Below are 22773 nucleotides of genomic sequence, written 5' to 3'. Positions count from 1 at the left end.
ACTTAAGGCTTTTGAAATCGAATCATAATATATATTTTTTCGGAGAATTATTCCTTCAAATGCATTTTAAAGGTCAACCTCAAATGTTTTCCTTATTCATTTTACTTAATTCCAATCAGTGTTGAAATTCGTCACGACTATTTATCTCATTGACTAGTTAAATTAAACAACCTAAAAGCAATCAGTGTAAATATAAATTTATCAACGGTATTCATGCAGTTTTAACTCAAACAATTGTTTTAAGGTCTCTTAGTAGTTTGATTTGAGTCGTGTCCGTATTGAGCATTTTTTATGTCTCAATCCAATAGTTATTGCATAAAAGGTTAGGTACTTCTAGTGTATTCAAGACTATATAGCAATCAAATGTGCCATATTTTGACCAATAGCCAATTAAGTAACGCAAAGCTACGATATTGTAGTTTGAGGCGGAAAAGAAAAACATTATCAATTTATTCTCCAGCATTGTAAACCTTTATGAGCTCTTATTGAGCTTTAAAACAAAACAAATGTTTGAATTTTGTATCATCAAAAACTGTAATTAATTCTTTCAGAATTCAAGAACGTAGCAGACTGGTGGCAGTCAGAATACGAAGTAGACGACTTTGAACAACAGTTGGCTAAGCTCTGGGAGGATGTAAAGCCTCTGTATCAGCAACTGCACGCGTACGTCAGGAAGAGGCTGAGGGACAAGTATGGAGACCACGTTGTGTCCGCTAAAGGACCTATTCCTGCGCATTTGTTGGGTAAATACGACTATTTTAGTTAAACTTTAGTATTTTCAGATTTTTTAAATGTTCATCCCTGTTAGAGCAATGATCTGAGATAAAGGACTGCAATGTAATCACGTCATTTTTGAATTTACGCAAATACAACTAAATTTAGTCCAATTTAAAAGACTACAATTTGTACAAAATTCTAGTGACAGTACAGTTAAATACTACTATGCGGTCACCCATCTATGGAAGGACCGTGCCAAGCGTTGCTTTACCCACATATTTTTTATCCATCGATGAGCGCAATCGGCTATGGGCGTCTCAAGAAGGCGTTAACATCGCTATATTTGCAATACTGCTAAAATCAATTCAAAATTTACAGGTAACATGTGGGCACAAACTTGGAGCAACGTAGAATCCTTCACCCGTCCCTACCCCGACAAAAAGGAAATCGACATCACCCAAGCGATGAAAGACCAGAACTACACCGCAGTCAAGATGTTCCAGATGTCAGATGAGTTCTTCAGGTCATTGAACTTGACTGCCATGCCTGAGAAGTTCTGGAAAAATTCCATTATTGAGAAGCCTACTGATAGAGAGATTGTTTGCCATGCGTCGGCTTGGGACTTTTATGATGGTGAAGACTTTAGGTAATAGACCATGAAGAATGGCCTACGTTAATGTATTTTTAATTTAGATTCCTAGTTCTGGAATTTGAGATCATTGTTTGTTTTGTTTGTTTCTAACAAGTGGTCATGTTTTTTTTTTTTGTTAAAATGGGATAACTTAAAGTTAATATTTCTTCTGAGTTTTAAAACATACTAACTTAAGACATGGCTTTGGTTTGTGAGTCATTTTCATTCATTGGTCACTATTTTGGTTTGAATCATTAATATTATGGTTATTGATATTGATCATTTAAAATAAATAATTGGTTGATACTTTAGAGATTTGATATAGTCTTAGTCTTGCTACCTACATATTTCGTTCAGCAAAATTCATCGAACAGTAAGGCGCTGTCTCCACGAGCGAGAGAATCGCGGCGATATTATCGTCGTGCCACGTATTTCTATACACTCTCTATGGAACCGTCTCCACACGGCGATAATATCGCCGCGATACGACGAGTGTCAACGAGCGTGCGAAACGTCAATACATCGTCGCTAGTCGGCCGCGACAAGCAGCGATTGCGCCGCGCGATCGCGACGAGCGCGCAGCGAGCGCGCTGTCAAATGCAGCGTCATTTGTTTTCAATGTTGCCTCTTGTTTCGAGAAGCTTTTTAAACAAGGAAAACGCGGGTTACGAGTCGCCGCGGAATCGCAGAGATTCCGCGGCGACTCGCGACGATACGCGGCAGAATTATCGCTCGTTCGTGGAGATTGTCCGACGATACAAGGGCGGACTCGTCGCGATTCTCTCGCCCGTGGAGACAGCGCCCAAAACCGATTCGACTCACTTGCTCAGCTTGTGCCGATCGGGTTCATCGACACATATTTAATTTATCTGCCCGGCTAGGCCGAACCAAATATGTTTGTAGCAAAGCTTTACAGTTTTTAAAACATTACAGGATAAGAATTTTGTCATCAAAAACTAACATATTATTCTTGCTATATAAGTACGTATTTTTCTTTCTATCTATTACCTATATCTATATATCTATATCTACTTATATTAATATATTTCAAATTCCATTATCTAACATGTTGGCTTCATTTAAAGGATCAAACAGTGTACGACAGTAGATAGAGAGTATTTCGAAACCACTCATCACGAAATGGGACACATACAATACTTTCTGCAATACAGACATCAACCATTTGTATTCCGGGATGGAGCAAATCCAGGTAATTTAATGATTTAATCTTTATATTCAGGATCAAAATGTGTACGTCGCTGAACAAGGAACATTTTAGAACAGTCCATCACGAAATGGGACATGTACAGTATTATTTGCAGTATAGACATCTACCCGTCGTGTTCCGTGAGGGCGCGAATCCAGGTAAAATGTTTGGATACTGATGCTTTCATCATGAACTTGATCGTCATTACTTGCCTCTTGTGGTCTCTTTAAACTCTGTTAAGCTTTCTTGGATCAAGCTTGTAACTGCTGCGTCTTGAGATGCATCTACTGTGATTTCTAGCACAATACTATCCTGTTCATAGATTTCTGTTCAGATCTAAACGAAATGTTTTCTAAATTATTTTCTTTTACAGGAGCTTATAACATTTTCTTCGTTTCGTCATCGTAACGTGTACTATCTATTTTTGGCCCACTTTTACTTTTGATTAATAAACTGAATTGACTCTAACCTTTTCAAATTCATATCGACTTTTAACAAGTCCATGATCTATTTTATTATGATCTTCTTCGTTTTCTTCATATACTTCTTGTACAATTTCAGGTTTCCATGAAGCGGTTGGTGATACGATAGCTCTGTCAGTGTCGTCTCCTAAACATTTGAGACGAGTTGGTCTTAGTACCGGTGACGCTGAAGATGAACAGACTGAAATTAACCAGCTTTATAAAATGGTATGGTATTTTATTATCACGCACCTCTATGCGTGATACAAATAAGTGGAATAAAATTAACTAAAACACGATTAAAGTAAAAATATAAGTAAAAAAAAAACGTTGAATTATAAATAACACTTAACATCATGAGTCTGCTGCTACTTCTGTCAACCCGCAATTCTTTTAAAAAAAATATAACAAAATTATTCGACAGCAGGTATCTGTCGACCGGGTACCTTATAATAGGTGCATTTTTAAAAGATATTATCGCTTTGTCTGACCTCAGAATCCAGCTCAAAACTTGTGCTATCTTTCAAGCAATTACACATATATTTTTTTTTTACATTCCAGGGTATCGACAAAATCGTGTTCCTGCCCTTCGCCTACACATTAGACATGTTCCGTTACGGCGTATTCCGTGGGACTACTCCTCCCGAAGACTACAACTGTCACTACTGGAGACTGAGGGAAATGCTGCAAGGCGTTGAGCCGCCGGTGAACAGGACTGAGGAGGACTTCGATGCTGCTGCCAAGTACCACGTGTCGGCTAATGTGGAGTACGCCAGGTGTGTAATAGCTAGTTGAATACTAAAGTTTTTATTAATTGGCTGACGAATAACAGCACGCTATGTATATTAATGCTAGTCTACAATATACTTACTGTGTGAAATAGAATTCGGGAATTAACGCGAACACGCATTTTACCTTAAAATGCCTAACGTTTCAGCGCAATTTGCACTCGCCGTGGTCGCAGGCTGACTGGAGCAGCGATGACAGGACTTCGTGTATATGAGGCGGACGAATGTCCATCCACCCTCATATTTAGATTTTTCGTTAATTCCCTTATTGTATTATACATTAAACATGCAACGCGAGAGTTTAAAAGTTATGATACTTACTGTGATTGATGAAATATTTTTCGTTGCTACTCCGCTCCTAATGTTTGTAGCGTAATATTATTAAGCCTATTAGCCTTTCTCAACAAACAGGCTATCCAACAGTAAAATAATTTTTCAATTCGCACCAGCAGTTCCTGAGATTAGCGCGCTGAAACAAACAAACAAACCAACTCCACAATTTTTTGTATTTAACTAGTATAGATTCTGGCAAATTCATTGTCTGATAAAACGTAAAATACTACGAAATAAACTATCAATAACGCTTTATTTTTAACTTGTGCTTTCATCAGTCCATAGGCTTGTCAGTCCACTGTTTTTATAAACAAAGTATAGAATTTTAATAATTTTCGTGTTCATTCCAGATACTACGTCTCCTTCATAGTGCAGTTCCAGTTCCACCGCGCGCTGTGTCAGCTCGCCGGTGAATACGTGCCCGAAGACTTGAACAAGAAACTCGTGGACTGTGACATCTATCAGAGCATCCCAGCTGGAAATGCTTTGGCGTGAGTAGTGTTTTTAATCGTGCAGTATTATTGGCTGTTTTAATACAGTCGTGGGCAGAAGCTGTTGAAATATAAACCCATATTGACCCTGAATAGTCGAATTTTATGATACATGACTATGAATGAGTGCAGTTTTCCGAAGATATCGATTGTTAAAAGTATTCAGAAAGTGCGATCAAAATACCTTGTACGTGTAGAAATTGATTGTTTGGCTACATAATTGAATTTTATAAGTAATTCAGAACGCAATATATCAAAATAGTATCCATTTTCGTCTTTATTGATGAAATATTTGTCTACTAAAAATACGTAATTTCTGCAGGAACATGCTCAAAATGGGATCTTCCAAGCCCTGGCCCGACGCGATGGAAGCCCTCACCGGCCAGCGAGCGATGAAGGCTGATGGTCTCCTGGAGTACTTCAGACCGCTGTACGACTGGCTCGTGGCGGAGAACCAGAGAACTGGAGAATATATCGGATGGCAACCGAGTAGGACGCGTGAGTATACCTTCAATTTTAATAATTGCAATTGATGTACTATCGAACTAACTGAATCATGACCCATTTTGCCGATAATTCGACGAGAAAAGAGACGAAGTCTTACTGTTTTGACGGTGTCAAGACACCGTCAAAACAGTAAGAATTTCGTCTCTATCGTCAAAGTTGCACTTAGGACATTTTAAACATGCATACGACTGTGTAATGATACATCTACGACTACAGACGACTTTGACCTTTGTTATTACAGTACGTAGATACGTTTTCGATAAATCACTCTTAATTTGAATGTAGAATGTAAATAGTCTAAACTCTTTTCTCTACGAAAAAACCTATTTGTGTCAAATATCAAATAGCACGTCATTTAGAAATCTGTGAAACGATTAGGGTAACCATTATAGTCATTGCCCATCATACCGTGATTGCCAATGTTAAGGAATAATACGTTTATTTTAATTTCTAAAGTAACTAGTTCAAATTAATTGCGATATAGGTATGTCACTTTTAGAATATTGGTACGGTAACATTTTTAATTTATAGAACTCATGTTCGAAAAGAAAAAGTTGCAATATTTGTTAAGGATAACACATTTGAATTAACAGTATTCGCTAGAATTTCTGGTTTCTAAGTGTTTTATATTGAATTAGTATAAAGTTATTGAAACAAAGGACTGATGTTCTTTTAGAAAGAATATTTAAGTTGCGTTTATAATAGAGTTTATGTCAATGTTTTACTAAATATAGAGTGTACCTCAGAAATCGGGGTAAGCCATTTACAAGGCATCCGGGTCCCAATTTTAGTACAAGGTTAAACATACGATTATTTATTTATAAATTTTCGTTACAGAATATTGTACGGCTGAACAGCGAGCGGCACTCAGCGCCAAGGAGTCAACAAAGACAGAGACACAAGCCACAGCCGAGTCGTGACGCGATGAGTACTTACATTAGTCTAATTTATAGCAGACAAGCAACACAGTATTCATAATAAACGTTTTTTATAAGTATATTAAGAGTTTTCTTTATTACGAACCTAATATTATTTCGATTGATATTGAATCGTGGCAATACTTTGCAACTACAACTGCGCAGGAGTTGAATGTTCTGGCTAAGTATGTTTGCACTACAGACCTTGTTTAGTTTTAAGTTTTTCTCATAGAAGTCTGATGCGCCTGGCACACAACCGGCGATTTAATATGCTCTTTGATATATTATTAAACAATTAAACAAGAGACTATTGTCAGAAACCGGTTTCGGTGCCATTTTATATCACACAAATGTACGCAATCCTTGTCTAAAATCGACTATACTCTGCTAGTTTATTTTAAAGTACAAAGCCACTATGCGCCCTTAGACTGGACTTCATAAACATAACAGTAAACAAAAATTTTACTACAATATAAAAGTAACGCCGATACAATACAAGCAATGGGATTAAAAAAGAAATGCACGTCAAGTTCAAAGTCTTTGTAAAGGGTATTACTTAGTGTTTAGTACAAAATTACGTAGCTTATGTATGATGATACTTCTTAAACTGCTAAGCTATCTGCACACGATCTGTCTATCAGATAAATGATAAAGCGATCTTTGAACTCCACTTGACGACAAGAGCCGAGACAATTTGGATTATTTGTTGATAAGATGGGATGAAGAATGTATTGGTATCTTATCAAACTGATACTTTCGTAATCTGATAGTGAAGATGTAAGTAAATAAGTTAGTTTGTTTTTCTTGAATTTACTGGTCATGGTTAGAAAAATACTCCTGCGGGTTTTATACAATTCCAAAGTGGCACAGAAGGCTTATTAAACAGACAAACAGCGGACATAAATCTCCATATCAATTGTAACGATTGAATTAATGTGTATTTAGACTTTTATACATATGAATATAATTATGATATCTGTTAATATTATAATGCAACGGGTCTTATACGCGATTGAAAATTTAAAGGTTTGGATACCTTATTTGCTGCCCGACGTTTCGATCGCATTACAACGACCGTGGTCACGAGCTGACTGATGTGGCTGCTAAGCGTCGTCTTCTTGCGGCGCGAGTTTATTGCGTGTATTATGCCTAAATCATTATAATATTATGTGTACTAGTCGCGAGAGTTTAAAAACATTAATGATATCTGTTAGTTTAAAGTCCCTGCTGTTAAGTTTCTTAAAACTACTGCACCAAATACACTTTGTGTCGTGGATTTATGTTGTGTATTTAATATATCAGGCGCTACCAGTCCGTCGTCAGCGGAACAAAAAAAATACATTTAGAGCTGTCAAGTGTCGTATCTACTTAGGTACAAGATGGTCGTTACATACACCTAGGATTACCACAAATACCCAATAAATAAATTTTGATCGTTACCCTTAATTAAAGTTATCCTTTTGTTTAGGTCTACACAATGGCGATACCAATATCTTGGTGGATAGACACTAGTTACTTCCGGGAAAATCCGTGATCATAATACTATGAAAATAGTCCTTCGGCATTAGAACAAGGTTAAAGAAACATATACTTATGAATGTTTAATTCAATTCACGTTTGTCTTCTTTGAGGAAAAATCCTAGCAAAATTTCTCAGTATATTTGTTTGGATACTAGGAGATGCATATCAACTTAACAATTTTATTATCATACCTTGAATACTTACTTCAAATTCAAGACATTCTTCAGTTCATAAACTGTTGTCCACAATGTGAAATATAATTGTTCCTTGCCTGCCTTGTACTTGACTTAGTACTTTGTCTAAATAATGTCTAAAACTGTTTGCACTGGATGCATGATGCATGAATTGCGAAATGTTCTACAAAATATGCGTTACACTAACTTACTACAACTTAACACATATCAAAGAAGATTGTTTCCTAATTAACGAAAATCTTTTAGGGACTGCTGAAGAATTATTGGGGTCCCAGAATACCCTAAAGTTTGACACCAACTTGATTTGGAATAGCCCATCATATAAATAACCAGTAACCGTACAATTTTTAAGAAAAGGTTCCCTGTCAATAGCAATCAGCTCCTCCACATATTTCGCAGTTAAATTAAGGTAGTCACACAAAAAAGACTGGTTTTTGGACCAAAACTTTGAGAAAAATACAAATTTTCTGATGTAAGGATAAAATCACTGCTACGTTTTAATTGGTTGTAAAACCAAACAGAAAAACGAGCCTTAATTTATTCAAACACTATTACCATATAGGATTTTATGTCGAATCATCGAAGTGTGTTAGTGTGGTGGAAACAAAATAATTATATTAGATACAATGTTATTTGAGAGGTTTAAGGTAAGTACCTTATTTATTTTTGAAAACGTATACGTTATAATGCATTTCTGCAATTCATTCACTGAGATTTCCTATTCAATAATGTAAATAAACAAAGTTTCTAACCTCAAAACATAGACCCTTTATGTTGCGCGTAAACAAACTCATATTTAGAAACCTGTTTCATTCCAGTTTATATCGAGTCTTACTCAAATTTAGCTTTAGAATGGATTTACAAAAAGAGTAAGGCCCTCTGTGTTAATAAAGAATAGTAGGTATCGTGATATACTTTTTAATCTAGCTTTTTTATAATGTAAAGAAAAGGAAAATGCGCGCAAACTGCGCTTTTGTTTAGTGATTGTACTAGATTTAGACAAAATCACTCCTATAATAAGATTTAATAAGATTTAGTAGATTTTTCTATTGTAGTATGTTTAAAAAGCCTTTTATTTGTTACACTAGAAATTTCGATCACCATCTTTATTTGATTCATAGCTTTGTTTATCTAAATGATAATGTTTTGGCACAAGTGGGAGGTACGCGCAAAACTTGTTTTACAAGTTTGGCACAACAAAGTATACAGCGAATGAATTAATGTAAATGTAAGTAGTGTTATTAAACTACCTGCAGTGTATGACAACTTTGTATAAGTTTAGGGACGTCTCAAGTTGTAAGGCACTAAATAAGATTAGTTTAAAATATAGTATTCATGCCTGTGATATCATGTGTACCTACGATAAATTGTATGACGCTTTGATCTATCACCTGAGTGTCATAAATTGACTTAAAACTGACATTTGTTGCATAAAAAAGCGAATATTTCAAACACTAGACATCATTGACACTAGGCCTTCCGACTAAATAAAAGTATATGATTTGTTTATTTGACCGTTTAGACCTTTGACGTATTTTTTCCATGAAAATAGAATGAAACCAAATAAAAACTTGGATATGGGGCACAGAACAGCATCGAAATAAGAGAGCCCAATACCCAGCCACCCAGTGGAAGGTAAAACCTTGGGAATGGTAATGATAACCGTATCTGGAACAATTTAGTTCCCTAATCCCAATACTGCAGTGTAGTAGACCATTTAGGGGGGGCTCCCCAGTTACAATTATTTTCAATTCACAAGCACTTACTGAACCAAATCGTTCCGAATCGTACGTAACAAACAAGTCAGTATTGTGAGATAAATTACTATAGTATCACTTTAGAGGTAGTATCAGTTCAAGATTATTATTCTAGGAGTGTTTGAGATATATGTATCGAGTCGATCCCGTGTTTGTGCAGTAGTGAGGTGAATTCGAACGCGATAGCTACAGGTAAGTCTCGTGTTCTGTCTGCTTTTGTTATTAAAATTGACAATTTTAAATGTATTGTAGCACCGATTGTTTTTTTTTGGAAGCAAGTCTTTCTTAACTTTGATTTAGGTATTACAAATTGGTGATATTTATTTTGCATTTTTCACTAGAGATTTGCAAAAAGTCTTTCTTACTTTCGAGTAGTTAATATTTTTTCTAGTTTTGAATTTTGATGTTAAAAAATTGAATATATTTTGTGCAGTCCGCAATACTGCAGTCGTATTTCATACTTACAAAAATCTACTGAAAACAATAATTTCAGTATTTGGTAAAATTATGACCAGAAAACCGCGATTCTTGTCTTGAATTATCGGTCAAGTTGTAAGCCTTTTACATCTTAGCAAAAAGATTAAGCATTTAACTAGCGCAATCAAGCAGAAAAATAAACCATAGTATAAAAGTACAGTACGAGTACTATGTAAATACTAACAATACATTTTGTAACTATCTAAATACAAAAAATACAGCATTGTGACACAAATCCACATTGCATTATCCGCCTGACGATACATTGTCTTCATAGTCTTAAGATTTATCCTCATTTTGTAACCACATGATAGTTGACTATCAGCAAGGCTAAGATAATTTCATAGATATATAGGAGAGCTCATCTCAAGTTGTGTTTAGTGCTTGATATCTGGTGAGTGTCCCATCTGTATTTTTATTAGAATTGATAAGGGGGCGTTTTCGGATTATTGATTGTGTTGTAGAATTGTCCGTCTGAAAAAGATTGAATTATTTATTTATTCTGTGCTTTAATTTTTCCGTCGTCAAGTAGCTTTATTTGAGGTGAAAACGCTTTGAATTCCTGCATGTAAATGTTTCAAAGTGGCAACATTTTCTGTATAAAACTATTCCCTAAAGTTTAGACTGAGACTTTATTTATGCCCTTCATTTTGTAAACGAAATTCATATTATTTTGAATTTGTAATCGGATTTTTTGCGTTATATTACTATTTGAGGTATCTATGTATTTTCTCTTAACTTTGGTTATTTCAATCAGGCTATTCTATAAGTTACAAAGTAACAGCAAAGTGGTTTATAAATTAACTTGTGTTAGTCTTAAAACTGGTATGTAAATGCTCATCTAGAATGCACCAGTTGAAGGCTAAATCATATTATTAAACTGGTTTACTGGAAAGAAGGGAGAAAGACCATTTTTATTTAAAGTTGGATTAGAAAAGGGTTAAATAAGACAGTTTCGACGTTAGTTAATCAACATGATATTAGCAATTCGGTTTATCACATTTTGTTTATTAAGTCATTTCACTGTTATTGATATCGAGAAAAGTCCTCGTCGAACATTTAAATGCATGTTTTACAAAGAATTATAACTTCAATGGTCAATAAACTGTCGTAGATTTACGACTTATTGTATTGTGTTGAGATAGTAACATGCTACATCTGTCTTGCTGTTACTACTTTTCATATTAATATGGTGTCTGATTCATCATTACTAAATGAAGAGAACATCCATCGAGCCTTATTCATAACGACAATATACAGGGTGTCTCAGAACTCAAAGTCAAGCCGAATCAGGGTTATTGGTTTCATTGTAACCATTATAGGAAAATTAGAAAAAAATCTATCAAGTTTGAAAAAAATAGGTATTAACGTTGAGTTTTAGAACACCCTGTATAAAGCGTAACTGCACTTGAAACAAAAACGTGTAAATCATATTATAATGTATGTGTAAAATATGGTGCCCACCGAAATCGTCATGAGAATCTATTTTGACTATTTCATCTACGAATAGTTCCGGCATTCCTGCGAAATGTACTTAGTGTCAAATAAAAACAGTTTATATAATACTATGGGTCATATTTATATACCTTTGTGTTGGCTTATGGGCTATTGTTCTCGTATATAACACCTTCCTGAAACATTAAAGAAGTAATGAATTATATTAGTCCTTCAGTGCTACAGTTTGAGCTGTCATTTACTACTTTTTATTTGATTACATCATCGCAATAAAGTATATCTTTTTAAATGGTTATAAGATACAGAAAAGGTAAGACGCAAATGTGCAATATTTAAAACACTTTATTGATGTATTGATAGTGATTTAAGATACTTGTGCGATAAGAAATAATTTTAATAAATTTATTATTATAAACAGCAAGAGGTCGAAAGTAAGTTTTAGAATAATTGCTAGTTTTGAGATAATTTATTAGTTTAGGTTTAGCAATTGGATTTTGACAGACATTTTATACGGTTTCAGTTGAATATATGAGGCGCCCATAGCCAGTTGCGCTCACCGGTCGGTAAACGATCTGTGGGTGAAGCAACCGTTGGCGCGGTCATTCCATAGATGGGTGACCGCATAGTGGTATTTGAACTGGGCGTCTCCGTGCTTCGGAGGGCACGTAAAAAGTCGGTCCCGGTTGTTGTCGATTAAGATAACAGTCGTTAAGCCATGTCAAAGGCCTTCGGGCGGCTTGAACAACTTTGACACTAGGTTGACCACTAACCATACGATAAGAAGAAGAAGTTGAATATATTATTTAAATTATTTAAATAAAAAAGTAAAAAGAGCAGTGATAGCCGAGTGGTATAAGTTGACACCTCCCACGCAAGTGGTCGCAGGTTCGAACCCAAGGCAACACACCAATGACTTTTCGAAGTTATGTGTGTATTAGAAATAATTGTCACATGCTCCAACGGTGAAGGAAAACATCGTGAGGAAACCTTGCATGCCTAAAATTTGTTTAATACATTTATTGAGGGCATGCAAAGTCCCCAACCCGCATTTGGCCAGCGTGGTGGACTCAAGGCCTAACCCCTCCCTCATTACGGGAGGAGACCCTTGCCCAGCAGTGGGACAGTAATGGGTTAAATTTATTTATTTATTATTATTATTTCACCAGTACCTCAATTCTCTACCACTATCTACTATCGACAACTGGTTAGCTTTTGAAAAAAATTGTATGAAACACTTATCAGCGCTTTTAACGGACGTTGTAGGAACTATTTTGGCAGTACATTTTAAATGTCAAACTTTCGATACTTGACAATACAGACTTTAGAGAATCGCGCTACTGTTTTTGCAAAATAGCGACACTGACTACGGTCAATTTCTTTTAAAATATTTATGTTTTGAAGAAGTTTTATGCACAAATTCGCTAGTGATTTGAGACGAACCTGAAACAAGAACAAAGTGCGGGATCTTTTGTTGAACAAAGTTGCAAAATCGTCACAATTATCTTAGTGTATATTTATATTTATTATTGTATTTATCTCATATTTTATAGTATCTTTATTTATTTTTTATATATCATAAGTAATATTTATTATGTTTATGTACATATTATTTATATTTATATATTTACACTCATATCGCTTATTTGTCTTATTATTTATTTGTACACTCTTTCTTAACTCACTTTCCTTCCTCTTTTAAACACCTTCGTAATAATCTCTGCATCACCCTAAGGTAGACTGGCAGAAAATGCCCTTGGCACTAAGTCCGCCTTTATACAAATTAGTATATTAAGTTTAAATAAACAAATTAATAAAAATATTTTCTATTTACGGGATTTTTTTTATTGCTTTAAGGGTTTTTTTTGTTACATCATTTGCAACTGTACTTAAGTTCTTAACAAGAATTCGTGTTTAAACGTTAAACATAAAACTATCCATTGCCATTAAACGACAATAGTCTCGTCACAAAAGTATTCGAATCGTACAGAATCTTCAACTTATTTACATGATAATTAATATTTTTGTTCGACAGTTCATATTTTTTAGTTCGTGGAGTGAACGCGATCGTTCTGTTTGTATTTAGTGATTTAGTGAAATTTGTCAAAATGCCTTGTGGATATTTTAGTGAGACTACTAAAAAAGTGTTATTTGTAAGTAATTATCTGTATCACAATATTGTCAAATTGGCGTAGAAACAAGATCCGTGACTGAAAGATAAAAAAATAATTTATGCTTTAGTAGGTGGTAATTAACGAATATTTTTGTGTTTATTTTAATAATGTTTTGGAAATTTGTTTGTCATAGGTAACTGTAAACATTAGAGTATATGGGAGTACTGCTCCTCAATACGTTTAGATTTACTATGATGTATGATTTTAGGCATCACCGACATTCACTTCACTTTGAATTAGAGAACTGTTGTTTGTAACTGTACCCATTAGAATTTGCATAGCACCTAAAGTAACTAGCGAGTAGCAAAAACTATTGACTGCATACCGTCTGATATTTCATGTAGGTATGTAATGTAATGGCAGTTTCTCAATAATAATTAAAAGATATTATGTATACTGTAGTTTGGCTGCCTGTATATACTCAAATTTAAAAATCTTTTAAAAATACTTTACAATTGGAATGCAGTACAGGGCAGTTAGAAAGTCAATGTCACAGCTTAAAAATAAGTTTTAGATAACTTAGCGAAAAACCAAATTAGATGATAGTAAATGTATGAAAACTGCTGTCAAAATTACTTCTGACAAGCTTTCTGATATTTATCTAGGTCTAAGTCTTATTAAATCATCAACAAATAAAACAACGAATCAGTTTTAAGTTACTGAAGTATTGATTCTCAACATAACTCTAAAATACGTAACTGAATGTTTGTTACAATTTGTGTATACTTTGCACCGCTTTACTCAATATGATTTCAAGAACGTTTTGCAAATGAGTTGTTTACGTATAATATGTCCGTAGTTAATTGATTACGAGCTATTAACCGTACGTATTCGTTACGTTTACGTAGTGTCTTTCAGGAGATACGTCTTGTTTTTAAAGAAAATTAATATTTAAGTTGATTTTGTTAGTAGTTGCGTTAGAAGCAGGGTTTTATTTGACTTTTATCCATGAGTTTCCGAGTTCCCAGGTTCCGGTTTAGTTGACTGCATTTGACGCAAATTCTTTCTTATGAAAATCAAACCGTAATGTATCAATTATGACTGTTATTAAATGATTTTTGAAACGGAGGAAAATCCGAAGTCGCCAGTATATATTATATGAATCTTTTTTTTAACTATAAAATTTTGATTAATTTCCACTCTCAGTTAGGATATGTGATCTGTATATATAGTACTTATAAGAAACAAATATAATATTATAATGCAACGGGTCTTATACGCGATTGAAAATTTAAAGGTTAGGATACCTTATTTGCTGCCCGACGTTTCGATCGCATTACAACGACCGTGGTCACGAGCTCGTGACCACGGTCGTTGTAATATAACCCGTTGCATTATAATATTATGTGTACTAGTCGCGAGAGTTTAAAAACATTAAGAAACAAATAAATAAATAAATAAATAAATTGCTTTATTTGACACTCAGATGGGCATGAGGAAGAAGCACAAGGATAGATGCAGATAAAAATTTCTTATAAGAAACTTCTACATATATTATGTAAAACAAAAAGTCCATCGGTGCTTTTCTAAACACTGCAAAACGACAGATAAGATTATTATTCGAACCGAATTGAAAAATATCAGGTTTTATGCTTTTTTTGGAAAGGGTCAAAATACGTATTAGTATAATTTTGATTTCGATATGTATAGCTTTTACAGAGTCGGAATCCAAATTAGTGTGCATATTTACAACACCAAAAAGAATAAAGACATTTTGAAAGATAAACTACGAAAAGGCGTTGATTAAACACAGGTTCTATGAATTGATTACTTGCTATAAACATGGTTTATTACATAGTAGTCGGGTAAAATACTCTGAATGCACCGATTAATCAAACCAAAGCAAAGGGTTGGATTATAATTATATGCAGTACCAGCTTTTTCGTGGTTTGTTACTTAGGACAAAACTTTCATACAAACTTTCATCTATTTAATCATCTTTGGATTTGGATTGATCAAAATCATTTCTTAGCGAAGCCGGATGGCTACGACATAACACCTATCTGCATACCAAATTTAAGCTCTATCTGTTCAATGGTTTGGGCTGTGCGTTCATAGTAATCACTATGTCAGTCAGTCAGCTTTGATTTATATGCATTCAAGTTTACACGTTATTAATGCTTGACAAATTATGTTTAACACACATAACGAATCACACATAAAATAGTCCAATCACACAAACTTGCCGATACAACAAATATTTTTTCCTTCATCGTTCAGCTCAATTTGCTTACAACAATATTGATATCAAGATCATTCACCTTTGCAAGGCTTCTCCTTGACACGTTGTTTTGTGGAACTTTTTTCATATAACCTTTAGTATTTATACATTGATATGAGATTCACTTGGTCATTGCCGTTCGAGAAGTCGTGGGAGCTTGTAGGTTTGTAATTCTTTTGTGAAATTTTTATTTAGTGAATTATTGATGTGTTTGAATTTTTTGTAACCCATTACTGTCTTACTGCAGGGCAAGGGTCTTCTCCCAAACGAGGGAGAACCCCTTCCTCGTTTTGGGCCTTGAGTCCACCTCGATAGCCAAGTATGGGTTAGGGACTTTTGCATGCCCTTAATAAACGTATTAAACAAATTTTAGGCATGCAAGGTTTCATCACGATGTTTTCCTTCACTGTTAGAACAAGTGATAATTATTTCTAATGCAGATATAATTTGTGTTTGAATTAAATGCTTTAATATTTATTTTGTGTTTGTTAGTGAGTGTCGGGCTAGTAGAAGAAGGAAGAGTGGAACAAATGCAGTAGAAATGCGCTCATCGAGTAGTATTTCCCAAGTTTCTTTAAATTATAGATTGAGGTATAGTATGATAAGGGATCGTTGTGATTTGAAAGAAGATGTTGTGACAAGGATTGATAAAGAAATGCTCAGATGGTTTGGTCATGTAGAGAGAATTAATGAATGTGGCCGTTGGGTGCCTCTGTGTCACTTCTGTAATGCTGGGATGGGACGCCCTAGAAAGACATACACAGATCATATCGGTGATGTCTTGCAAAAGAGGTCAGGTGCGTAATACTCGTAACAATCGGTCCTGTATGACAAGATGTATGGATGTGAATGAAGCAAAGGAAGATTGTAAGGAGCCACCAAGTGGTGTTTTCTGGTCTCTGCTTACCCCAATGAGAGGAAGGCGTGATTTTATGCATATAACATGCATAAAATCACGGTTTTACAGTAATTGTAGTAATATAAAAAGTGCAATTTTATAAATAAAGTGATATTATACAAATTAAATCATTAATAACACATTTTAATAACTTTATGATTATAAAACTTCATTGCCATAATAGTATTTTTAACGACATACTGTGTTCCAATCATTGTGCTGTGTGTAAACCTAAATCAATTATTTTATCGATGAAACCATTTTCAAAACAGTTTAGAACGGTGTTCATTATTAAGTATTTGATTTGCAAGTCGGTTATAAAATTCTATTTATGCAATGATATGCGGTTAATTATGTAACAGACACTAGGTTAGTAACATACGAATTAGAAGTTATACAATATTGGTTAGAATTCGATACAAGGAGAACTTATAACCTACATATTTGAAGAACTGGAAATACCTACCTGATCAAACAAATGTTAAAATATCCTATTAGAGTTCGACTAAAGACTTAGAAGATTTAAAAAAGAGCAAATTTAGCAGATTTCCAAAACCCTTGTAAGTCATTATACTTAATAATATTTATGGCGAATCTCAATAATATCTTCAGTATTGTGTAAAAGTAGAGTCTCATTATACCTCCTTTTAGATTTGAATAATCAAATCTTACAGCTGCGTTCATGTATATAACGTTTCGTATCTACCACATGACAGCTCAGATATAAAACTACCGAAGCGTCTGTCTCAAATGCAAAATCCCTCGTGATGTTTACAAAGCCTTTACAATAATAATGTAAATATATAAATCCAATAAATAACATCCTTTAATTTCCTTTCAGATGATAATGAAGATCATAGGTGAGTTAGCCCTGGTGGGCGCCATCGCGTCCGTCTTCATAGTAGCTGCCCAGGGTCTGGCGGCCGAGAGGGCAGCCGAAGAGACTGCTGGCAGGGAGTACATGAGGTCCTTGGACGAGCTCATGTCTAAGGCCAGGAATAAGAAGACCATAGCGTCCTGGAACTACGAGAGTAATATCACGCAGCATAATAATGAAGTGAATGTGAGTACAAGTTTATTTTTCTTTTCGTTTGAAAGTGAAATTTTTGATATTAAAACGAAATAATAGAGACCTTTCAGGCAGTAGACTGTTGCTTACGAACATATCTTCGATCATCTGCGATCTCTACTTACATCATCTTCGATTTCATTATACCTAATTCTTGAGGTCTTGTGCCATAGGATCTGTTCGTCACAAAATCGACAACAGTTTGTTTGACGAGATCACTAGATTACTAGTCTTAAAATTGTTATTTACAATGCGGTTCCAAATAACCAATTTCGGTTTCGGTTATCACGCAGGAAAATAACTGTCTACGAACCTCAATAAATATCATTTATAAATGAACATTTTCTTCAGCTCCAAGTAGCCTTAGAAGTGGCAGAGGAAGAGAAAGAATACTGGAAGAGCACAATGAGCTACCTCTGGCATGAGTACCAAGACCCAGATCTAAAAAGAATGTTCGAGAAGTACTCCAAGCTTGGCACCTCTGCTTTACCAGAAGACTTGAACGAGAGGCTGATCTCTGCTATCAGTAACATGCAGACAAATTACGCGAAGGCTACCATTTGTGACTATAAGGATAGGACGAAGTGCGACCTGCATGTGGAACCGGGTAAGGTTTTCAATTTTCTAGTTTTCTCGAATCCTTATCCATGTTTTATACAAATTCTGAATGTCTTCCTTAAAAAAATATCTTACATATGAAGCATAGCCGGGAAATAATAAAAAAAAATGTCGTGTGGACTTTTGTAAACACATTACACTCAGATCCAAAATAACTAATTGTGGATCACACTAATATGTGTTCCATATGGCAGTGTGGTTATTGCTACATCAAAAAGGTCGTCAGATATTAGTTTGGAACATTTTTTTTTTTCATTTCAGAGGTGACCGAAATCTTCCGAACAAGCAATGATGCTGAAGAGCTGAAGTACACGTGGTTGGAGTGGCACAAGGCTGCCGGCGCAGTGTCCAAGGGCAACTTCACTGAGTACGTCAACATGGACAATGAGGCTGCTAAGTTGAACGGTAATCTACAAAAACATGTACAAAAATAATAAATTTGTTTATTAAACAATAGTCAGTTACAATTTTTTTTAATAAACGTTATTTTCTTTTTATTTGCTTTATTAAGACGTTTGCTGTTGTGTCTACATATTATTTAAGTCGATTCTTCCAGCAATTTGTCCCCAATATTGTGTGAACAGTTTGCAATAATATGGTATTGTGTTCCAAATAAACTTGCTTTTGGAAAAGTTAGTTCTTACTTTAGTCTAGCTTTGATATCTTTCAGGTTACGACAGTGTAGCCGAGTGGTGGCTGAGCGAGTACGAGGCCACTGACAGCGAAGACCAGTTCGCGAGTCTCTGGGCCGAGATCAAGCCGCTGTACCAACAAATACACGCGTACGTCAGGAGACACCTGCGATTGAAGTATGGGGAGAGTGTGGTACCGGCGAAGGGACCTATTCCTGCACATTTGTTGGGTAACTTCAGAACATATTTTTTTGAATTGAAAATTTGTTGAGAGAAGTAGTGGACACTAGAGCCGTCTTGTTCTTTTTATATTGATTAATTAGTAAATTTTAATGTGCAGGTAACATTTGGGCACAAACTTGGAACAACGTTGAGAAGTTTACGAGGCCGTACCCGGAGAAACCCGATGTAGATGTCACAGCTGCTCTTATTGCTCAAGTACGTAGACTATTGATAACAGTATTTTCAGTCTATACACCAAACCAGTTGACCCGCCGACACAAATGAGTTTATTGCCGTCGGTAATTAATTTAAAAAAAATGTCTTCAAGACTACCATTGAGTTGAATACGTCTACACCAAGGCACTGTCAAAGCATTGGCTGCCTTATCCATCATAAAATCACACCTCCTTCATATTATGAGTTCACAATTCGATCGAACGAGTTAATATTTATCAATGAAATCTTCTAAGAAACATTCGTCATTTTTAACAGAACTACACAGCTCTGAAGATGTTCAAGACAGCAGACGAATTCTTCACGTCTCTGAACCTGATTCCTATGCCTGAGTTGTTCTGGGAACGTTCCATCATTGAGAAGCCTAATGACGGACGTGACATGGTCTGCCACGCGTCAGCATGGGACTTCTTCGATGGAGAAGATTTTAGGTAAATATCGTATAATATTATTATTTTATTGAACTACTCATTTCCTATTATTGATGCTAATTAACAAAAAAAGACAAGTAAATTGAACCATATCCAAAGAGATATTTTTAAGAAACCTTATAAGGCAGTCACTCAGCTTAAAAAAAACTACTAACATTAAACAAAAGCACATTAGAAAAGATTTTCTTTTCTAAAAAAAATAAGTGCTTTCTACCAATTGTCGTATCTAATCTTGCTATTACATTTTTTACAGGATCAAACAATGCACGACGATCACCGATGCTTTCTTCAAGACGACTCACCACGAGATGGGTCACATTCAATACTACTTGCAGTACAAAGACCAACCTGTTATTTATAGGGCTGGTGCCAACCCAGGTAACCCATTTTTCAAAGTAACACCCATGTCGGACATAGGTGTGGTCAGTTTTAGTAGTACTCATAAAAGTCAAAATAAATTAAAATGGCAAAAAATTACAACCAAGTAAATAATAATTACTACATCGTTATGTTTTCAGGTTTCCATGAGGCTGTCGGTGACGTCATTGCCTTGTCTGTAGCCACTCCTAAACATTTGAAAGTAATGGGTCTTCTGGAAGAAGGACCTGAGGATTTAGAATCTAACATCAACCAGCTTTATAAGATGGTAAGCAACAGCGGACATTACTACAACATGTCTACCAAAATATTTTTGTGATTGTCTGCGTATTCTATGATGCTGAAAACTTTCTGGTGTAAGAACCTAGAAATGGTTTACCGATCTGTCTCTCATGAAGTTCATTTCAGCTACATTTTAAGTTACGGTTGATAGATCGATCTTTTATGGAATTATTATTTTCAAATTCCATTTGGTTGCTATATATTTTCTAATTCCAGGGTCTTGAAAAAATCGTCTTCTTGCCCTTCGGCTACCTCCTGGACCTGTTCCGTTATGGTGTCTTCCGCGGTACCACTACAACTCAAGACTACAACTGTCACTTCTGGCAGCTGAGGGAATCTCTCCAAGGTATTGAACCACCCGCACCGAGGTCTGAAGATGACTTCGATCCTGCTGCTAAGTACCATATTTCTGCTGACGTTGAGTACATGAGGTAAGTTTAAACAATTTCTGTGAACCATTCGTAACCTGAGAATATAAAATATTTTTCTTGAACTAAAGATACATAGGCGCCAATTTTTGCGTCCTGAAATTAATTGCTCGAGGAATAATTTTGAAGTATGGTAAAATATTTTTGGCATATTCTTCGAATAAAACTATTTAACGCTGAAGAATTTAAAACTTCATAGTAAATAGTTTCAAATTTCATCGTATCATTTTCATGTAAAAGCATCATTATCTGTTTATTATTATTTATTACCTTTGCCTTGCAACTAGGTACTTAATGCTTCCACTTGCTATTTGCCTTACAGATACTACATCTCATACATCATCCAGTTCCAATTCCACCGCTCCTTATGTCAACTGGCTGGGGAATACGACCCTGAAGATCCCACGAAACTGTTATCTAACTGCGATATCTATAAAAGTACTGAGGCTGGAAACGCTCTAAGGTACGAATTTTATCTTGAAAGACAGTTTATACAATACCTGCACGATATTTCTTACGTAAAAGGCACGATTAAGTGCCTATTTTTTTTATATTTCATTAATCGAGGTTTAATATAAGCAACAAAACCTTTTTTTTTTTTAATGACCCATATCTGTCCCACTGCAGGGCAAGGGTCTCCTCCCGAACGAGGGGGAGGGGTTAGGCCTTGAGTCCACCACGCTGGCCAAGTGCGGGTTGGGGACTTTGCATGCCCTCAATAAATGTATTAAACAAATTTTAGGCATGCAAGGTTTCCTCACGATGTTTTCCTTCACCGTTAGAGCAAGTGATAATTATTTCTAATACACACATAACTTCGAAAAGTCATTGGTGTGATGCCTCGGATTGGAACCTGCGACCACTTGCGTGGGAGGTGCCAACTTAAACCTTTGGTTTAAAATATTTTAGTATTTTATTGCTGTGCTTATTAAAATGTTGTAGCAGCAGTAAATCCACTTAAAGTTGCAACAGTATGGAAAGAACTTATTAAAACCTGTTTTCTTTTCCATTTAGTAACATGCTCCAGCTCGGCTCCTCCAAACCCTGGCCTGACGCGATGGAAGCTTTGACCGGCACCAGGAATATGGAGGCAAGCGGTGTTCTGGAGTACTTCAAGCCTCTGCACGACTGGTTGAAGGCAGAGAACGAGAGGACTGGGGAGTTCGTAGGATGGGAACCGAGTACTGTCCGTGAGTATATATTCAGTTCTGTATTAACCTATACAAAATGTTGACTTAAGTATAATGGTAAAGTGAGTTTTTCATAACTGGTTAAATGGGATACAGTAGATAATGTTACCCGATGTGTACGGGAATGACTGATGTAAATAACTTAAAGACCCTGCATTAAGTAATAAAATGTGTATAACAACTTCAATATATTTCGGTTTCTAAATTTTCTCTTTCAGTGGTAAACGCCTGTGAGAAAACGACTCTCGATATATTGTGATCTGAAGAAGTGTCGCATACAATCTAATTATGAGAATCATGTTAACTGGCTTTTAATAAAATTATATCTTTTCAGCATACTGTACGGCTGAACAACGATCGGCTATGGAATCTTCTGGCTTTAACACGAGACTGAAGAAATACGCGTCGCTCTGAACTGTTTAAAACCCTATTTATTGTTAACCGTAATTATAATCTAATTTGAGAAACATTTTGTTTTATTATTCACATAATTCTATCCTATAGGACTATTACAATGAATGCAAGTTTGACTACAGATCGTCT

At 35.3% G+C, this 22773-nt stretch overlaps 2 protein-coding genes across 12 annotated transcripts in view; both read left to right on the top strand.

The window, feature by feature from the left end:
- The window catches only part of LOC142973469 (angiotensin-converting enzyme-like), a 54217-nt gene extending 48085 nt beyond the window's left edge, over positions 1–6132 (top strand). For 6 of the 7 annotated variants that reach the window (XM_076115178.1, XM_076115185.1, XM_076115184.1 and 3 more), the window contains 8 exons: positions 552–743; positions 1096–1363; positions 2434–2558; positions 3117–3244; positions 3578–3792; positions 4488–4628; positions 4951–5126; positions 5973–6132. In XM_076115178.1, coding sequence (XP_075971293.1) covers positions 552–743; positions 1096–1363; positions 2434–2558; positions 3117–3244; positions 3578–3792; positions 4488–4628; positions 4951–5126; positions 5973–6055 — 1328 coding nt within the window. In that variant the 3' untranslated portion in view covers positions 6056–6132. Of the gene's footprint in view, positions 1–551; positions 744–1095; positions 1364–2433; positions 2559–2588; positions 2714–3116; positions 3245–3577; positions 3793–4487; positions 4629–4950; positions 5127–5972 lie in introns of all 7 variants that reach the window. The other variant, XM_076115179.1, reaches the window with a different exon arrangement.
- Positions 6133–8180: 2048 nt separating this feature from the next.
- On the top strand, positions 8181–22699 carry LOC142973467 (angiotensin-converting enzyme-like). 5 transcript variants are annotated; one of them, XM_076115174.1, is made up of 13 exons: positions 8181–8414; positions 17588–17809; positions 18167–18422; positions 18695–18838; positions 19104–19295; positions 19406–19503; positions 19780–19952; positions 20206–20330; positions 20471–20598; positions 20829–21043; positions 21363–21503; positions 22055–22230; positions 22565–22699. In XM_076115174.1, exons 1-13 carry the CDS (start codon positions 8394–8396, stop codon positions 22642–22644), a joined length of 1971 nt encoding a protein of 656 aa, XP_075971289.1. In that variant the 5' UTR covers positions 8181–8393; the 3' UTR covers positions 22645–22699. The 5 variants fall into 5 exon arrangements, with proteins under 5 accessions (XP_075971289.1, XP_075971290.1, XP_075971288.1 ...); XM_076115175.1 differs by lacking the exon at positions 8181–8414 and adding an exon at positions 9559–9716; XM_076115173.1 differs by lacking the exon at positions 8181–8414 and adding an exon at positions 13547–13606.
- The last annotated feature ends 74 nt before the right edge of the window (positions 22700–22773 follow it).

The sequence above is a fragment of the Anticarsia gemmatalis genome, chromosome 6, assembly GCF_050436995.1.
Source record: "Anticarsia gemmatalis isolate Benzon Research Colony breed Stoneville strain chromosome 6, ilAntGemm2 primary, whole genome shotgun sequence".
Taxonomy (NCBI): Eukaryota; Metazoa; Arthropoda; class Insecta; order Lepidoptera; family Erebidae; genus Anticarsia; species Anticarsia gemmatalis.
This window is presented reverse-complemented; position numbering and strand designations above follow the sequence as displayed.

Excerpts from the sequence above, each read along its gene's own strand:
- LOC142973467 (XM_076115173.1), top strand. The coding sequence starts at position 13,562 with ATGCCTTGTGGATATTTTAGTGAGACTACTAAAAAAGTGTTATTT. Across the intron at positions 19,953-20,205 it reads TTCGATGGAGAAGATTTTAG|GATCAAACAATGCACGACGA; the intron begins GTAAATATCGTA and ends CATTTTTTACAG. Across the intron at positions 20,599-20,828 it reads TCAACCAGCTTTATAAGATG|GGTCTTGAAAAAATCGTCTT; the intron begins GTAAGCAACAGC and ends TTCTAATTCCAG.